A 17,003-nucleotide genomic window follows, 5' to 3' on the forward strand; every position below is an offset into this window, starting at 1 on the left:
AAGGCACAGTTACGGGGCTCCTGGGTGGCTCGGTCGGTTAAGCGTCCTGCTCTCGATTTCAGCTCAGGTCATGATCTCACCGTTCGTGGGTCGAGCCCCGTGGCTGGCCTTGCAGAGCCTGCTTGGGATTCTCTCTCTCTCTCTCTCTCTCTCTCCCCCCCATCTCTCATAAATAAATAAATGGTAGATTACATTGGACTCTGTTACAGCTGGTGAACCTGCATCCAAATCAAGACACCCCCAACACCTGACGAGACAATAAGAAAGGTGAGCGGCCGTGTCCCCAGTGTCCTCAGCAGCTCGTGGCATGCTGGGCATATGGTAGGCCCTCGGCAGATATATATTTTTTTTAATTTTTTTTTCAACGTTTATTTATTTTTGGGACAGAGAGAGACAGAGCATGAACGGGGAAGGGGCAGAGAGAGAGGGAGACACAGAATCGGAAACAGGCTCCAGGCTCTGAGCCATCAGCCCAGAGCCCGACACGGGGCTCGAACTCCCGGACCGCGAGATCGTGACCTGAGCTGAAGTCGGACGCTTAACCGACTGCGCCACCCAGGCGCCCCTCGGCAGATATTTTAATGAATCCTCAAAATCTCACGGTGAGGAGTTCACGGTGTAGTGGAAACCCTCTTCTCTGACACGACCTGGAATGGGTTCTTTTATTTCAACTTAAAACAAAAAAATACATTCATCTGCCGTCTGTCAAAGAGTGGCCAGGGTCTCTTCTTGGAGAACAGGCCGCGGCTGACTTCTTCATCCTTCGCGCATAAATGGACCACCTGCGATTTCCAGTTTGCTCACGGGGGGGGCGGAACAGCGAGTGGCGTGGTTGAAGCAATCTAAGTGCAAAATTCATCTAGACTTTTATTATTTTGCAGCCAAATGTGATCATTGTCTTGGTCCCATCTAATTCAATAGTAGTTTTTGAATTGAGTCACCTTAATCAAGACTTCGAAGGATTCGACTCAGTTTTCATAGAAACGATGCTTGTTTTCACACTTGGTTCACCAGTTTGCATGATATTTAATTAAATGACAAATTGCAATAACACATACACCAGCGTAAGCACATTTGGTACCAACACAGTCAGCTCTTGGTAAGCACCAGCATGACCGGGGCGGGGGTGGAGGCGCGGAACTGCACCGCGTTCTAGAAGGTGTTGACGGCCTGGGTTTGAGTCCCGGCTTCCCCACTGCCTAGTGGTGTAGCCTGAGAGGACAAACTCATTAACCCTGGTGCTGTCTTTTCCGCATCTGGGAAAGGGGGTCATCCACTGTGAGGACTGCAGGAGGAAGCACCGTGTGGTTTGTGCCCTGTGTGACCGCCGTGTGACTGCTCATCGCGGCTGTCCCACAGGCCTGCGGGGCTGCCTCCCAAACCCGCAACGGTACAGCAGTGCGTTCAGAGGTGTCCTCTCTCGGGCTATATCCCCGTTTCCCATTCGAGAAAATAGACGTCTGGAGACGTCTGGAGACGTCAGGGACTGCAAAGCCTCTTGGCCAACATGTCACAGCTTTTGGAACTGGCAAGGGCCTTAGCAATCATGAGGTTTGGATCCAGAAGGAAATTCACCGTCCATGTTCCTCTTTCCTTTAGCCCCCTGAGCCCCAAACTTCCAGCGAGGAGCAAACTGGACATCTCAGTGCCGAGACCGCCAAGCCCTTGTTCAATGTGCACAACAGCCCATCTGTCGATGGTGGCACATCACGTGTCCATGCAGCGCTGAACCCCCAGGAAGAGGCTTGGTCCCAGAAACCCGGAACGTTTGAGTGTTGCGGAGGGAGCACAGAGGCCGCGTTCCGGGCCAGCAGAGTGGAGTCACATGATCGTACAGAAGCCAGACTTGGTGAGTCTCCTCTGAGGGTTCCTGCTTGGGGTTTCCCTGGGCCATCCGGGCGACCTGCGAGAGTCAGGGAGGGCTTGCCAGGGGCAGCGGCCGGGGACAGAGCAGAGGGCAGCCTTCACCTTGGCCACTGGGCCCCAGGGCAGGAGGGGGCAAGCTTGAGCTGCACGCCCCCCCCATTCAGTGGGACTCTCCCTCTCTAGGAGGCCTACGGTCAGGCTGTGCAAGAGACAGGGGACACCCAGGGCTCCAGAGTTGGGTGAGTGTTGTTAAGAGTGTTCGAGGGCTTACAGAGAATAAACTGAGGGTGGACGGGGTGGGGTGGGGGAGAGGGGAAAGCAGGTGATGGGCATGGAGGAGGGCACCTGTTGGGATGAGCACTGGGTGTTGTATGTAGGTGATGAACCTGGGAATCTACCCCCAAAACCAAGACTGTATGTTAGCCAATTTGACAGTAAATTATATTTAAAAAAAACAAAAAAAAAGATTTCTCAAGGGCAGACAGAGAGGGTCCAAGCACTATGCCCCCAAGTACTGGGCCGTATCTCCCCCACCCCCCTTAAAACCATCCAAAGCCACATCCTCTTCTATTCCTTTCATCCATTCCCCAGGCCTCTTCCCCTCCCCCGGGGACCCACCTATTGACTTGGGGGCCACTGGGGACCAGAATGCCAGGATGCTCCATTCGGAGGGGGCCTTGGCCTCCAAGCGGGAGATGGGCCCCGGATCCTGGACCTGGATGGAGAGGGACGGGCACACTCATCACAGGCCTCTCTGCGCCAAGAAGCACATGGTGCAAAGAGCAAACTTTGGGAGAAGAATAAGGAGGGTGCGTGTCAGGGTGCGTTCACCGGGTGCTGGCACGGGGCGCACGAAAGATTACCCTCCGTACGGGGCAGGCGCTTGGCAAAGCTGGGCCGCCCACCGCCCACCGCTGCCCGGAGGACGACACACTGAACGGAAGACAAGGAGTTCAAGTGTGAATAGCAAGTAGCAAACAGCTCTGGCCCCAGAGGTCGAAGTCTTTGGGGGACGAGGCTGGTATACAGTGAGCTAGGGCAAGAAAATCACTCGGTCTCCGTACCTGGCACGTGGTAGGCTTTCAATAAAACTTGGTGTTCTAAGATGCAAAGTTCTAGAAGTGAGGAAAGCCAAGGAAGCGGCCAGGAAGAGGTGACTGAGAAAGGGGTCAGGGAGACTGGGCCAGGGCCTTGAGAGGTGAGCAGGAAGGGGAGGGGGCTGGTCAGGCCTCAGCGGCAGACCCAGGGGGAGGAGGGGGCATCCAGGAAACCAACGTGGGGGAGAGACTGCTCCCGTGTCCAGGTAGGAGATGCACAGCTAGGGACAGCCTGCTGCCACTCACACTCCAGCCTCTGCGCCCAAGACGCGGGGGGGACATCCGGTGGGGCCTGGTCCTCTCTCTCCTCGTGGCCCTCCTCCAATTCCTCTTCCTCCCACCCACCCGAAGACCTGGAGGGGTGGGGAACAGGAGGCAGAGCAGCACCAGGGACACATCCCCCTCCCTCCCCGGGGTGCCTGCGTGGCCTCGGCCCCAACCCCACCAGTGTCCGCACCCCTGTGGAGCCCCGGAGCCCCGGCCCCACCCCACTCACCTGTGCCTCACTTCCACCCTGCCCCTTCCCGGCTCTCCTGGAGCCTGGGGCCTCCCTGGAGCCGAAGTCTGGGGATGGTGGGGAGTAAAGGGAACCCACTGTGACATATCCGCGAGCGTATGTTCCCTCCACACGCAGCGGCCCCACACAGAGCGGTGCTAGACGCTAACCGGGATGGGCCACGCCTCTGAGAGTGGAAATCCGTGACGAGGTCCGTGCTAGTAACGCTCAAGTTAGAACTCGGGCTCACGGACGATCAGACATGGCCAGAGCCTGGCCTCCACCTCATCCTGCCTGGGGCCTCCAGGGGCAAAGTCACAGGAAGTCGGTGGCTGCCTTCAGACGGACCCCAGCTCTTCCCCAGTCCAGTCCTCTGCCTGGACCAGGCTAATTTAGTTTCACTTGCAAATTATAAATACAGTGTCCTAGTCTTTAAGAGAAAACACGAATCCCATTAAATAAATATAATAAATAGTCGAGTATAATTTTAATTCCTGGGTGGGAGGTTCCCCGAGGTTATCTGGAGGGGTGAGAGGCTGGGAGGCCGAGAGAAGGTGGGGGGAGCCAGAGAGCCAGGGGGTGGTGGAGACGCAGGGAGAGCCGCCCCCGACCGGGAACCGCAGCACCGCCCCCACCGTGTGGCCTGTTGGAGAACTGCAGCCCGGGACTTGGTTTCCAGCTCCTCTGGGTAGGGCTCAGCCTCCGGGCTAGTGACCACCCAGGCAAAGGCCTGGCACTGCCTAGCGCTGGGAGACGGGCCACACCCCCCCCACCCCGCCCACCTCCCTACCCGCAGGTGTCCTCGGAAAAGCGACACGTGTCCACTCTGCGGGCTCTGGGGCAGGTGAACACACACACACACACACACACACACACACACACACACGAGCAGCCCGGGGCAGCAGCCCTGAGGGCATCAGCTCTGCTTTGCCACCACCCCCTTCTCTGGGCCACCTGTCCCCGTCCCCACTCCTTGTCTCAGGTGTCACCTCACCAGGGCGTGCGTGGGGACGAGCCCGGCCCGGGCCAGGTGGGTCCTCATGGCGTCCTCCAGCTTGGCCACCAGCCGGTCCCGCACAGAGTCTGGCTCCTTCTGGAGGGAGGGTGGATAACGGGGGTGGTGGGGGTCCTCTGGGGATTGGGGAGGAAAGAGACAGGAGGCGGAGGAGGGAAGGGGGCTTCGTCTTCCTTCTCTTCTACCGCAGCCCCGGGCCTTTGCCAGGATCCTGTCACCGCCTGTGCATAGTTGTGGACAGACGAACCCCTCCTGCCAGCAGTGTCCCGGGGCCCAGCACACTGTGCCCAGTGTGTCTGGTGGGTGACGAGTGGTGGGGGAGACAAGGCGAAGGCAGGAGTGTCAGCCGAGGAGGGGAGCAGGGAGAGTTAGATTCTGGGGCACGGGGTCTCACCTGACTCCGAGCCAGCGCCTCCTTATAGTACGTCAAGGCCTGGTCGTGCTGCCCCAGTCTGGCTGCGGCAGCCCCCAGCCCCTCGCAGGCCTGCCATTGGCCCTTCGTGTCCCCTGGGGAGAGAGCCCGGGGGTCCTCTGGCGGCTCCCCACGCGACTGACCCTCCCCAGCAGCCCCGGGGACCCTCCGCCCGTCCCCCTGCCACTCACCAGTGTCCCGGGCCGCCTGCAGGGCGTGTAGGTAGTTGTCTCTGGCTGCCCTGTGGTCCCCCAGCTGGCTCAGTACAAATGCCAGGCTGCCAAAGCTCCGGCCCTGCTCCCGCCGCTGCCCCCCGGAGCCTGACGACAGAGCCACCCCATCGTAAGCGGGGGCCTTGGCCTCTGAGGCGTATCCCCTGGTGGCCAAGGCCGGGCCCCCGAGAGTCCCGGCGCTCAGCCCCCGCGCGCCTCCAGCTGCACCGCGGAGGCCTCTCCTCAGGCCTGCTTTTCGGCCTGAATGCACCCCACCCCCCACCCCCGCTGGCCACCTTGAGCTGGGCAACCACCCTGCAACCTGACCCTGCAAAGCGGCAAAGTTCCCTTCCTGCACGTGCAGCAACCGAAGCTCGGAGAGCGACAGGGACTCACTTGCACACAACCACTTAATCAGAGAGGCACTGGCTTCCACGTCAGGCTCCTCTCCCGCCCGGGGCTCTGCCCTCTGCCCCCCCCGCCCCCGTGTCCCCCCAGCCCCAGGCCTCGTCTCCGGGCCCTCGACCCACCGTCCTGTCTGGCCATCCCATCTCCTGCTCCCCCAGCCCTCACCTCCTGGCTCCGGACTTCCTGGCCCCATAACCAGTCCCAAAGGTCCGTCCACGCTCCAGCCTCGGGCCCCGGCTGGAGCCCCCCCCCCCCCCCCCGCCTTAGTCCCTCGGTCCCAACGCAGCCCCCAGCCCCTGGTGCCCACCGTGCAGGTCAGCAGCCTTCTGGTGACACTCCCGGGCTTGCCGGTAGTTGCCGAGGGCACTGTGGGCCGTCCCGAGGTTTCTCAGCACCGTGGCCTCCTCTCCCGGCCCGCGACACAGGGGCAGGGCCCGCAGGAAGGCCTCCGCTGCAAGCGGGAACAGCCGGAGCTGGCAGTAGCTCAGGCCTAGGTCGTTATAGAGATGCCCTGGAGGGCGTGGCCAGGGTCACGGGCAGCCAGGTCAGCTGCAGCTGTCCCGGTGCGGCCCCTGTCCCCCTCTCCTGGGGTCCTCCGGCCCTTTCCCCAGCCCTCGGAAAAGCCTCCCCTTGCAGCCCACGTCTCAGAGCATCGCCCGGTCTGATCTCCCCAGACCCCGCTTCTCCTCTGCCCGCAGGCCTCACCCAGCAGTCTGTGCTCAGGGCTCCTCTCAGCGAGCCTCCGGCTCTCCTCCAGCACCCGCGTCACCGCGCCCACCCCATGCCGCCCGCTCTTCAGCATACACCCCGCCGCAGCCCCCAAGGCCAAGGCCGCAGCCTGGGGCTGCCCTGCTTGGGCATAGGCCCGGCTTGCCTCCTGCAGACAGTGGGCTGCCAGCTCAGGCTGTCCCAGAGCCTGGTAGCAGGCTCCCATTTTTGCCTGGACTTGCCCATGGTCGCCTAGTGGCTGGTAGTGACCCAGGGCCCTGTGGTACCAGGCCAGAGCTTGAGGCAGGTCGCCCAGGGCGTGGTAGGCCAAAGCCACGTTGAAACACTGGTCGCCGTGACGCCTGCCCTGCGCCTTCTCCTCAGGTCGGGCTCTCAGGAGCAGCTCGAGGCCCCGGGCTGGGTCCCCGGTCTCCACGTAGGCAGCCCCCAGGTTGAAGGCACAGGCCCGGAGAACAGGGGTGTCCCAAGTTTGCGGGGCCTCCGAGGCCAGGACGAAGGCCCTCTGGAAGCTGGTCAGGGCTTCGTGGTTCCGGCCAGCCAGGAGCGCCCCGTGGCCAGCCCTGGTGAGGGCGTGGACGCTGGCCTCCTGCTGTGGCCGCTTTCCCCTCTGTTTCTGCTTGGAGGTTGAGGGTTCAGGCTCAGACTCAGGCTCTCGGGGGGTATCCTCAGGGCCGGAGGAAGACATCGTGCTGACACTGGGGAGCAGGGGGGTCAATATGTCACCCTGGGCTTCCTCCAAAGCAGGCTCCCTCTCGGGTGATTCAGCTCTAACCCCGCCCCCAGGGCCGTAAGGACTTCTCGCTGCTGCCACCGAACTCTACTTCCGCACCCCTACTGGGCGCCACATCAGCCCTTACTCCAACGTCCCAACTCGTTCTCTGTCCTCCTTCAGGACCCAGTTCAAGGAACAGAAAGCCTCCTCCCTCAGCCATCTGGGTCCTTCCGGACCCCACGGCACCTTGTGCCCGTGTCTTTTCCAGCGTTTATCACACCGGGTGAAAGCTGCTGACTTTCTTGTCTACCTCTCCTGCCAGATTTGGAACGACGTTAGGGTCTGGCACGTAGTAGGTCCTCAATAAACGTCCATCGAATGAGATGGAGGTGGCTGGAGGCGATGGCTAATGCGTTAATGCGTGTGTACCCGCTGCCACTGGGCTGTGCGCTTAGAAACGGCTTGATGGGATAAAAAGGTATGTGTACCTTACCACAACACAAAAAACATTCACTGAACGAGCAAACGAAAGGGCACCTGAACGGAGCACGCGCAGGGCCTCCCCCCCATCATCTGTTCTCCTCCACCATCACTGTTCCCCACGGACACCCTCGCACTCACAATCTAGGCGCTCCTGGGTGTGGGTCGGGTCAGCTCAACAGATGCTCGGTGAGCACCTGCTGCACCCCGGGAGCCATACAGGGCGCCGGGGACGCGGAGCCGAGAGGGCTATTGAATCGGCAAGGAGTCAGCTTTCAGGACGGAGGATGCCGTCCGGCCATTCATGCCCACGCCCCACTTCGGGGCGTCTTGTTCCACAACTGGCTGGTTCTGGGCCCCCAGCCCCCTGCTCCAGTCATCGCATGTGCTTCCCTGTTAGGATCTCTCTCCTAGAAAGGCAAAGCCTTTTCCTGAACTCTCTTCCCAGGAGACCGGGGGGAGGGTGGTAAAGACTGGGGCCTGCACGCTCAGCACCCTCTCCCCCGCCATTTCTTTCCTTCTTTCCCCTCTTTCTTGGAAGAGGCAGGCAGAGATGTCTCTCTTTTCAAAGAAATTCCCCCTGCAACTAAGAACGCCTAGGCATCCTGCCTTCAAGGTCCTCATCCCTGGGACATTCCGCGCTAACCCCACCAGGTCTCGGGGCCCCAGCCACAGGATACCTTACCTCCCTCGATCCTCTCTGCGGCCGGCTTTCTGGAATGGTCCCTCTGGCTTGGGTTACCTCCCCAAGCCCTTAGCTCAAAGCCCCGGGGTTACCAGACAACCAGGCACCGCCCTCCACTCCTAGGGAATTTTTTGATGGACAGTTCAGACGACCTATCCCAGTGCTGAATCACTGATGGCACTTGGGCAGTTACCTGGATTCCATCGCCCTTCCTGCCCCACCACTGCCCACCTCTGCACACACCCCTCAAGTCCCTCACTTTAAGCAAGGAGCCAAAGCGTGACGGGCCTGTGCCTGGTTACAACCTCAGAGATCATCTGTGCCAAACTCTCATTCCGCAGAGGAGGGGACCAGGCTCCGGAAGCAGGTAGGACTTGCCTGAGGTCACAGAACCATGCAGCTGGGGTTAGAGCCCAGGTTTTCTGATTCTGGGCTGATTAGCCCAGGGTCCCTTCCACTGCACTGGGATTGCAAGCTTTAATGAGGCCTGGGCTGTCCTAGAAGTGAGCCCTTTCACACACACACACACACACACACACACACACACACACACACACTTATACACTGTGCTCCTGTGTGGGTACATTCCACATTTGGGAACGCGGGGAAAGGTGATGGTCAGGAAAGGCCTGGAGATCAGAAGAGTCTCTCTGCCCCCGCTCTGATCTGCAACATCCATGTTCTGCTTAATGAGAGGACAGCAGGCCCGTGACAGCGGCCCCTACTGTGCTAACTCGCTGAGGGTGGCTGGCATTAGAAAGCAAGTGTCCTCATTTACCTGGGGCAGAAGCCTTTTTATTTTTTTTAAATTTTTAATGTTTATTTATTTTTGAGAGAGAAAGAGCATGAGCAGGGAAGAGGCAGAGAGAGGGAGACACAGAATCCGAAGCAGGCTCCGGGCTGTCAGCACAGAGCCCGACGCGGGGCTCGAACTCCCAAACCGCGAGATCATGACCTGAGCTGAAGTCAGACGCTTAACGAACCGAGCCACCCAGGCGCCCCCAGAAGCCTCTTTTAAAGTAGAGAGGCCTTCGCCAGAAACCAAGTTACCAGGAAGTAGTCGGGCTCCCCCGAAACGGCTGGACAGTGTTTGCTGAACGTCTGCGGGGTGCACAGTGCCTTGTGCCACAGACGGGGCCCGTGCCCGCAGGCTTTCCCAGCTGCCTGCAGCTCCCACCCGTGGGCTGGCCTCCAGGACGCTCCCACAGCCCGGCCAGGGCCTGCCAGGCAGCTCCTCTGTGCCCAGTCAGCAGCCTTCCCTTAAGGGGAGAGGTTTTAGGGAGGTACAGGGACTCAAACTACTGTCACCGAGGTTCCAACGACCTCTCAATGACCCAGTGATCATTTCCGAATCATTTTCTTGTTTGACCCCCCACTTTATCCGACATCTCCTTGCAACTCCGTCCTCACTAGGGTTTCCAGGACCCGTGTCCTGGCTCTTTCTTTTCTTCGGACAGTTCCTTCTCTGTCTCCTTTGCTGGGCCCTCTGTCCACCCCTGAAATGCTAACGGTCCCCAGGGCTCTGCCCTCTGCCTTTTTCTTACCTTACGCACACTTCCACGAACACTGCATCCATACCTCTGATTTTCACACCACTGATAAGCCAATAATTTCTTTTATTGTTTATTTATTTATTTTGAGAGAGAGAGAGAGAGAGGGTGAGTGAGCACCAGCTGGGGAGGGGCAGAGAGAGAGAATCCCAGGCAGACTTTGCCATGTCAGCGCAAAGCCCCATGCAGGGCTTGATCTCATCACTATGAGATCATGACCTGAGGGGAAATCAAGACTCAGACGCTTAAGCTTAACCGACTGAGCCACCCAGGCATGCCCCCGCCCCCCGCCAATAATTTCTACATGCCTATCTCTAGGCTTACTTCGTCCAAGCAAAATTCCTGTTTCCCATCCGCTGACCCCATGTTCCCAGTGTTAGCTGCCCCACCACCAACCCAGTCGTGAACTGGGAACGCGGGGGGCATCCGTGACCCCTCTCCTCCGCTCTGGGTCATACGGTTCTACCTCTGAAACCTCTCCCCAGCGCGCCCTCCTCCGCTGTTTCATAGCCACGGCCAGGGAGGCGGCTTAGCGCACAGAGGTGGAGAATCCAAGCTTGGGGCTGCACTTGTGTCTTGGTGCCACCAGTTTTTAGCTGTATGACATTTCTAAGCCTCGGTTCCCTCATCCCTCTTGTGAAGATTAAACAAGATAATGCTAGATATAGTACCAGGAGGCAAGAACACCGGATGCGTGTCATTCTTGTGTGTTGGTCCCTAACCCTGGTATGCGAGAAATACCTCTCTGCTCAGCCCCTGTTTCAAGCCCCTGTTGCACTGGGATGGTGGAGACAATATGAGTCGGGATCTCTGTCCCCTCCTTTCTCCCAGGATTCAGAGAGTATGGGACGCTAAGACTTGAGAGGGAAGGCCCGTTGGGTCCTCAGCCATTTACTTACTATCCACCGACACCTCCTTTCATCTCACGGACCTGGCCCTGAAGGGGCCAGGGGCCCTCGTCCCAAAGTGGAAGTGAGGGTAACCCATCCGGGTGCTTCCTTTCTGGCTCAGCTGGGGAGTTTCTGCACAACCTCATTATGCAACTGCTCCTTGTCAGGGTCCTGTGCTGCCCGGAAAGCAGGGAGTGCGACCTCCATCACCAGGAGCCTAGATTCTCTGTGCTTTCCTGCTGGTGGAGAGGAAAGGGGAGCCCTTCTGATCTCAGGGAGCACCCCCTGTCTTCAAACCCCACATCTCCCAGTTTTGTCTCCGCCCTGAGTCTCTTCTGTCCCTCTGAAGGTTTGGATGTTTTCTGTTTCGTACCCCTTCACATCCCTCCCCTGAGGCTATGAACCTAGGCTGCCTCCTTGCTTGAATGAGGCAAGGGAGTGGGGAGGGGGGGAGGGCAAAAGGAGAAACACCAGATGGGGAAGCCTGCTAGTTAATATAGTAAAAAAATAAAATAAAATTCAGGACAGGTGTCAGAATTATTTTTACGAGTTCAGACTTTACTATCTCCACCTGTGCTACTGCCTTGCGGTCTCCACTGGCCTCTGCCCCTAGCCTCCCCCCGCTCCACGCCCGGCTGCAGAAGGAGTCTTTATAAACTCGGAATCTGGCGCTGCCCTGGGTCCGAAGTGTTCCTCGGCTCGTGACAGCCCCCCAGGGCACCTCCAGGCACGTCAGCGCCGCGCGAGGTACCGCAGCGCCCGCCGTGCCCCTCCAGGCTCTCTTCCCGCGTCTCCCCGACCGAGCGTCGTTCTCCGATAAAACCGAACCGCTTCTTATTTCCTGAACTCACCTCCGGGCTCTTGCACATGCTGTTTCCACGGACTGAAATTCCTCTTTCAGTCTGATGAATTCTTGTTCCCTTTCCAACCCAGATCAGCTGCCGCCTCCACTAGGAAGTCTTCCTGACCTTCCCTGCCCTTAGCTTCGCGGCAGCAGTGACCTCGTCCCTCTGAGTATCACTGACCTCTAATTTATTTGACTTTAGGTCTGTCACCGATTCCAGAACAGCGGCTTTTAAGGCACTAATCATGTTGATTTACCTCTGCATCCGCACCATCTAGTTCAGTACAAGCTGGCCCGCAAGTTAGCTGGAACCAAGACCGCTACAGGAAGCGGAGCGGGGTCCGTGGGGACACCGGGGAGAAATGACGGCGGCAAGGGCAGAGGCTGCCTTGGCAGCGGAGGAGCCCTAGAGGAACAAGGCGCCCACGGCGGGGCGGAGAAGGGAGGGCGGCTCCCCCAGCCCTTCCCCTGCCCGCGGCGGCCTCCGCCTCCGCCTCTGGCGGCGCTCCTGCGCCTGCGCGCGCGCGGCCTGGAACTACAAATCCCAGCGCCCCCCGCGGCCTGGCCGGAAGTGCGCTCCGGCCGCGGCGTCGGTGAGGGCGGTGGCCGGGCGGCGGGAGATTCAAACCTGGAAAGAAGAGGAACATGGAGCGGCGGAGAGCGGGCGCGGGCCCGGCGCCGTGTGAGTGCGGAGGGGACCGAGGAGGGCGGCGGGCCTGCGCTGCACGGGGAGGGAGCCCCCAGTCGCGTCTCCGGCGGGCCGCAGTGGCACCGGGAGCGGCGAAACGCCGGACCCCGCCGCGCTTCCAAGCTTACCGACCTTTCTGCCGCATCCCCACGTTCCGGGGCCCTGAGGCTGAGCGGGTGTAGGTGGCCTGGGTTGCCGCGTAGAAAGGCAGCAGTTACGGATGGCAGGCTTGCACGCCCAGCGCTACGCGGGGAAGGGGGGGGGGGGGTGGCGGGACGCCCAGAGACCTCGGCTTTTGATGCCGCTTTGAGATCAGGCCTCTCAAAGGTTAGGGTCAGAATTACCCAGGAGGCTTGTTTCAAATCCGCACTCCGCAGCCCTCTCCCAGAGCTTCAGCGCCAGCAGGTCTGGACTGGGGCCCTTCTCTGCGTTTGTAGCAAGCCCGCTGCGCTGCTTCCCGCACCCCACGTAATCAGGCAGGTAGTCCGTGGGCCGCGCTTGCAAATACACTGCTTGAGAAAGAGACCGGGGTCAGGAGGTTTGGTGGCAGAAAGGTTTCTGTTTGACCTTCTGAATGAAAGGCGAAATTTCCTTCTTCCGCCTCTTCCCCTTCCTGGCCGTTAGCGTTCAAAAAACAAAGTCCCCTTTCCCCGTTCTGTTGAAGGGAAGCTAGTTTCAGACCTTGGAAGGGCAGGAAGACTGTTTTTAAGACTCGGGAGTGTACAAAGCCCCGCCCATCTCACACAGCCCTCAGCTCGGGGCTCTGAGGTGAGGTCATTCGCTTACTGGTTGATTTTCCGTGCGTAGCAGCCAACACTTGTTCCTTGTACACTCCCTGGAGGGAACCGATGGATTTCCTATGATTGGCTGGGCCTTTCGGATCTGAACGGGGAGGTTTTGTGCGTGTGTGTGTGTGTGTGTGTGTGTTTTAACTTGCTCAACTGCCGGTTCCAACAAGCCCTGCCCCTCCTCCAAATCATGTTGCAGGATATGCACGATAAGGAAATGAGGTAAAGAGTAGGATTGGCATGAAGTGTTGAGTCAAAGACAGACTGATTCAGCTCTGTCTCTTTTCAGGCCCTCTGTGTTTATTTCTTGTGTGTGTGTGTGTGCGTGCAACTTTGTCTCACCGCGTCTGGTTTTGTATTGTCTTCCCTAAGGAGACTCCAGAGGTGGGGGACAGGAGGAGGGGGGCTGTGGGAGGGCACAATACGTGTGCTCTCTCACTTAAGGGACCCCAGTTCTCAAGTTTGGGGTCAGAGTATTGTCTGCATTTTATTGAGCTTGGAGATTATCCTCCTCCTCAAGTGACTTATACCAAAAAGGAGAGTAAAGGTAGCTTTGTGATCTTTTAAAACTCTCTCTCTTTCCACTTAATCCCAAGTGAGTGCCCTTTTCCACATGTTTCCCTTTGTTGAACTACCTCCCCCTCTGCCCCTTTCTGCCGGTTTGTTCTTAAAAATTTTTTTTAATGTTTATTTAAAAAAATTTTTTTTTCAATGTTTATTTTTGGGACAGAGAGAGACAGAGCATGAACGGGGGAGGGGCAGAGAGAGAGGGAGACACAGAATCGGAAACAGGCTCCAGGCTCTGAGCCATCAGCCCAGAGCCTGACGCGGGGCTCGAACTCATGGAGCGCGAGATCGTGACCTGGCTGAAGTCGGACGCTTAACCGACTGCGCCACCCAGGCGCCCCTTACTGTTTATTTTTTGAGAGAGAGAGAGCGAGAGAGAGCAGGGGAGGGACAGAGAGAGAGGGAGACACAGAATCTGAAGCAGGCTCCAGGCTCCCAGCTGTCAGCACAGAGCCTGATGTGGGGCTTGAACTCATGAAGCATGAGATCATGAGCTGAGTCGAAGTTGGACACTTAACTGACTGAGCCATCCAGGCGCCCCTGTTTCTTTGTTTTTTTTTAAGTTTATTTATTTTGAGAGAGAGAGCGTGTGAGCACGCATGTATATGAGCAGGGGAGGGGTAGGAGAGAGGAAGAGGGAGAATCCCAAGCAGGCTCCTCGCTATCAGCCTGGAGGGCTCATTCTCACAAACAGTGAGATCATGACCTGAGCCGAAATCAAGAGTGGGACTCTTAACCTACTGAGCCACCCAGGCACCCTGAGAATCTGTTTCTTGAGAGTAAGGGTCTGCTAGTCCAGGGCCTGACATGCAGAAGGTGGCACGTGAATGAGTGGCTGTGGGATGGTGAGTCCCGTTGGTCCTGTTAGCCTAAGTCTCTGGGAGGGTCCTTGGGGAGGATGACACGGGCCCAGGTCTTAGAGAACTCAGAGGCTATTAGGGATAGAATACGGAGCTAAGTTCCCAGCCACGGAGGGGTCTGGACATCTGTGTGGGGAGACCTCGAGGGAAGGGCTTGAAATGGAGGGGAAGGAGGGGTCAGGAGCCGGCTGTAGAGGAACAGGAGGGAACACCTCTGACACAGGGGAGCCCCCTGTTGCAGGTGGTGACCAGAGCGGTTTTACGGGGTGGGGGCTGGAGATGGGAGGCAGGGCTGTCGGGAAGAGGGGCACCGACGTGTGAGGTGCTCCAGGTCACTGGGCAGAGTTGCCTAAGAAAGTCTGTTAAGAAGCAGCTTCAGTGCTATGGCCCTTTGTCCTATACTCCCCGCCTTGACCTTATCCCCCTGACTCCTCAGATGAACGCCTCACAGCAGAGGAAATGGATGAGCAGAGGCGGCAGAACGTGGCCTATCAGTACCTGTGCCGGCTGGAGGAAGCCAAGCGGTAAGCGGAGGGGCTGCCTCCTCTGGAGCCCCGTCCCCTCCCTGCCCGCCCCAGGCACCTGCCCCCTAGCCAATGCAAAAGGAGTCCATTCTGTGGGAGAGGAAGAGTTGAAATAGCACCTCTCTCTCTCTCTCTCTCTCTCTCTCTTTTTTAAGTTTATTTTTTTATTTAGAGAGAGAGCAGGTTAGCGGGGGAGGAACAGAGAGAGAGTAGCCTACTCACTGACAGTTCGTAGCCCGACGCAGGGATCGAATTCACGAACCCGTGAGATCATGACCTGAGCCAAGATCAAGAGTCAGATGCTTCATGGACGAGCCCCCCAGGCACCCCATCTTTTTTTTTTTTTTTTTCTTCTTGTTTTAAGACTTTATCTTGCTAGAGCAGTTTCAGGCTCAAAGTTAAGAGGAGGATAGAGATTTCCCATATGCCCCCTGCTCCCACACATATGCAGCCTTCTCCACTATCAGCATCTCCAAGAGTGGTACGTTTGTGGCACGTGATCAACTCACCTTGACACATGATCCCCCAAAGCCCGCAGCTTACCTTGGAGTTCACTCTTGGTGTCGCACACCCTGTGGAATGCGTCACAAATGTAGGATGATGTTATCCGTCAGTGTGGTGTGTTGGAGTAAGTTCACTGCCCTAAACATCCTCTGTGCTTTGCCTCTTTGTCCCCGCATCCCGCCCCCTGGCAACCACTTATCTTTTTTACAGTCTCCATCGTTTCTCCATAGTTGGAACCGTAAGGTACGTAGCCTTTGCAGACTAGCTTCTTTCACTTAGCGACGTGCGTTTGAGATTCCTCCGTGTCTTTTCAGGGCTCGACTGCTCATTCCTTTTTTTTCTTTTAAGTTTATTTTTGAGAGCGAGAGAGACACAGAGAAAGCGTGATCAGGGGAAAGGCAGAGAGGGATCGCCTACTGAAGGACTTCTTGGTTGCTTCCAAGCTCTGCCATTTACCATCAAAGCTGCTATAAACATCTGCCTGCAGGGTTTTTATCTATCTATTCATCCATCCATCCATCCCTCTATAGAGAGCACAAGCGGGGGAGGGGCAGAGGAAGATAGAGAATCTTAAGCAGGCTCCATGCTCAGCACGGAGCCCAATGCAGGGTTTGACCCCAGGACCCCTGGGATCATGACCTGAGCCAAGATCGAGAGTTGGATGCTCAACCAACTGAGCCACCTAGGCACCCCTGCATGCAGGTTGTTCTGTGGTCATATGTTTCAACTCCTGTGGGCAATTACCCAGGGTGAGGGAGCTGGGTCGTATGGTAGGAAAATTCTGGGTTTGTAAGAAAGCACCAAGCCGTGTTCCAAGGCGGCTGCACCATTTTGCTTTCCCAGCAGCAGTGAGTGAGGGCTCCTGGTGCTGCACCTCCTTGCGGCACCGGGTGTAGACGGTGTGCAGACTGCGGTCATTCCAACAGGTGCAGTGGTATCTCATTGCTTCTATTTCATTTTCTCCCGGATGACATACGGTGTGGGGCAGCTCTCCTGTGCTTCTTTCCCATCTGTGTGTCTTTGGTGAGGTGTTCGTTAATGGGTATCCGTGGCCCATATTTTAATCAGCTGTTCTTTTATTGTTGACTTTTAAGAGTCCTTGCTTTCATTCATTCATTCATTCATTCATTCATTCATTCTTAATAAGCTCCACACCCAACACAGGACTCAAACTCACAACCCTGAGATCAGGAGCCACATGCTCTACCGACTGAGCCAGCCAGGCGTCCCGTTCTTTGTGTATTTCGGATACTGGTCTTTTATCAGATGTGTGTTTTGCAAATATTTTCTCCCAGAGCGTGTCTCGTCTTACTCTCTTGACATTGTCTTTTCTGGAGCAGAAGCTTTTCATTTTAATTAAGTCCAGCTGGCCAGTTATTTTTTTTCAACGACTGTGCCTTTGGCATTATATTTAAAAAGTCATTGCCAGGGGTGCCTGGCTGGCTCAGTCGGTGGAGCATGTGACCTTTGATCTCGGGGTCGTGAGTTTGAGCCCCACGTCGGGTACGAAGATTACTTATTAAAAAAAAGTTATCGCCACACCCAAGGTCACCTAGGTTTCCCCCGTGTTATCTTCGAGGGGTTTTATAGTTCTGCATTTTACATTTAAGCTGATGATCCCTTTTGAGTTGATTTTTGTGAAGGCTGTGAAGTCAGCCTCTGGATGGATTTCTTTT

General features: G+C 57.4%; 2 protein-coding genes across 13 annotated transcripts in view; one reads left to right on the plus strand and one right to left on the minus strand.

Annotated features, from left to right (window-relative positions):
- Window positions 1-4,109: 4,109 nt before the first annotated feature.
- TTC24 (tetratricopeptide repeat domain 24) lies at window positions 4,110-11,897 on the minus strand. Of its 7 annotated transcripts, none has more exons than XM_047841354.1 (6): window positions 11,654-11,897; window positions 6,212-6,930; window positions 5,814-6,017; window positions 5,078-5,206; window positions 4,869-4,981; window positions 4,304-4,552 (listed from the first exon to the last, which is right to left on the minus strand). In XM_047841354.1, exons 1-6 carry the CDS (start codon window positions 11,668-11,670, stop codon window positions 4,445-4,447), a joined length of 1,290 nt encoding a protein of 429 aa, XP_047697310.1. In that variant the 5' UTR covers window positions 11,671-11,897; the 3' UTR covers window positions 4,304-4,444. The 7 variants fall into 7 exon arrangements, with proteins under 7 accessions (XP_047697306.1, XP_047697308.1, XP_047697307.1 ...); XM_047841355.1 differs by having other exon boundaries at window positions 4,386-4,590; XM_047841350.1 differs by lacking the exon at window positions 4,869-4,981 and having other exon boundaries at window positions 4,110-4,552.
- Window positions 11,898-11,972: 75 nt separating this feature from the next.
- IQGAP3 (IQ motif containing GTPase activating protein 3) overlaps window positions 11,973-17,003 on the plus strand; it is a 35,621-nt gene continuing 30,590 nt past the window's right edge. For 3 of the 6 annotated variants that reach the window (XM_047840261.1, XM_047840259.1, XM_047840264.1), the window contains exons 1-2: window positions 11,973-12,078; window positions 14,736-14,823. In XM_047840261.1, the coding sequence (XP_047696217.1) occupies window positions 12,042-12,078; window positions 14,736-14,823 (125 nt within the window). In that variant the 5' untranslated portion in view covers window positions 11,973-12,041. Of the gene's footprint in view, window positions 12,079-12,913; window positions 13,095-14,735; window positions 15,571-17,003 lie in introns of those variants that run through there. The other 3 variants (XM_047840263.1, XM_047840262.1, XM_047840260.1) reach the window with 3 other exon arrangements.

Source organism: Prionailurus viverrinus, chromosome F1, assembly GCF_022837055.1.
Source record: "Prionailurus viverrinus isolate Anna chromosome F1, UM_Priviv_1.0, whole genome shotgun sequence".
Classification (NCBI taxonomy): Eukaryota; Metazoa; Chordata; class Mammalia; order Carnivora; family Felidae; genus Prionailurus; species Prionailurus viverrinus.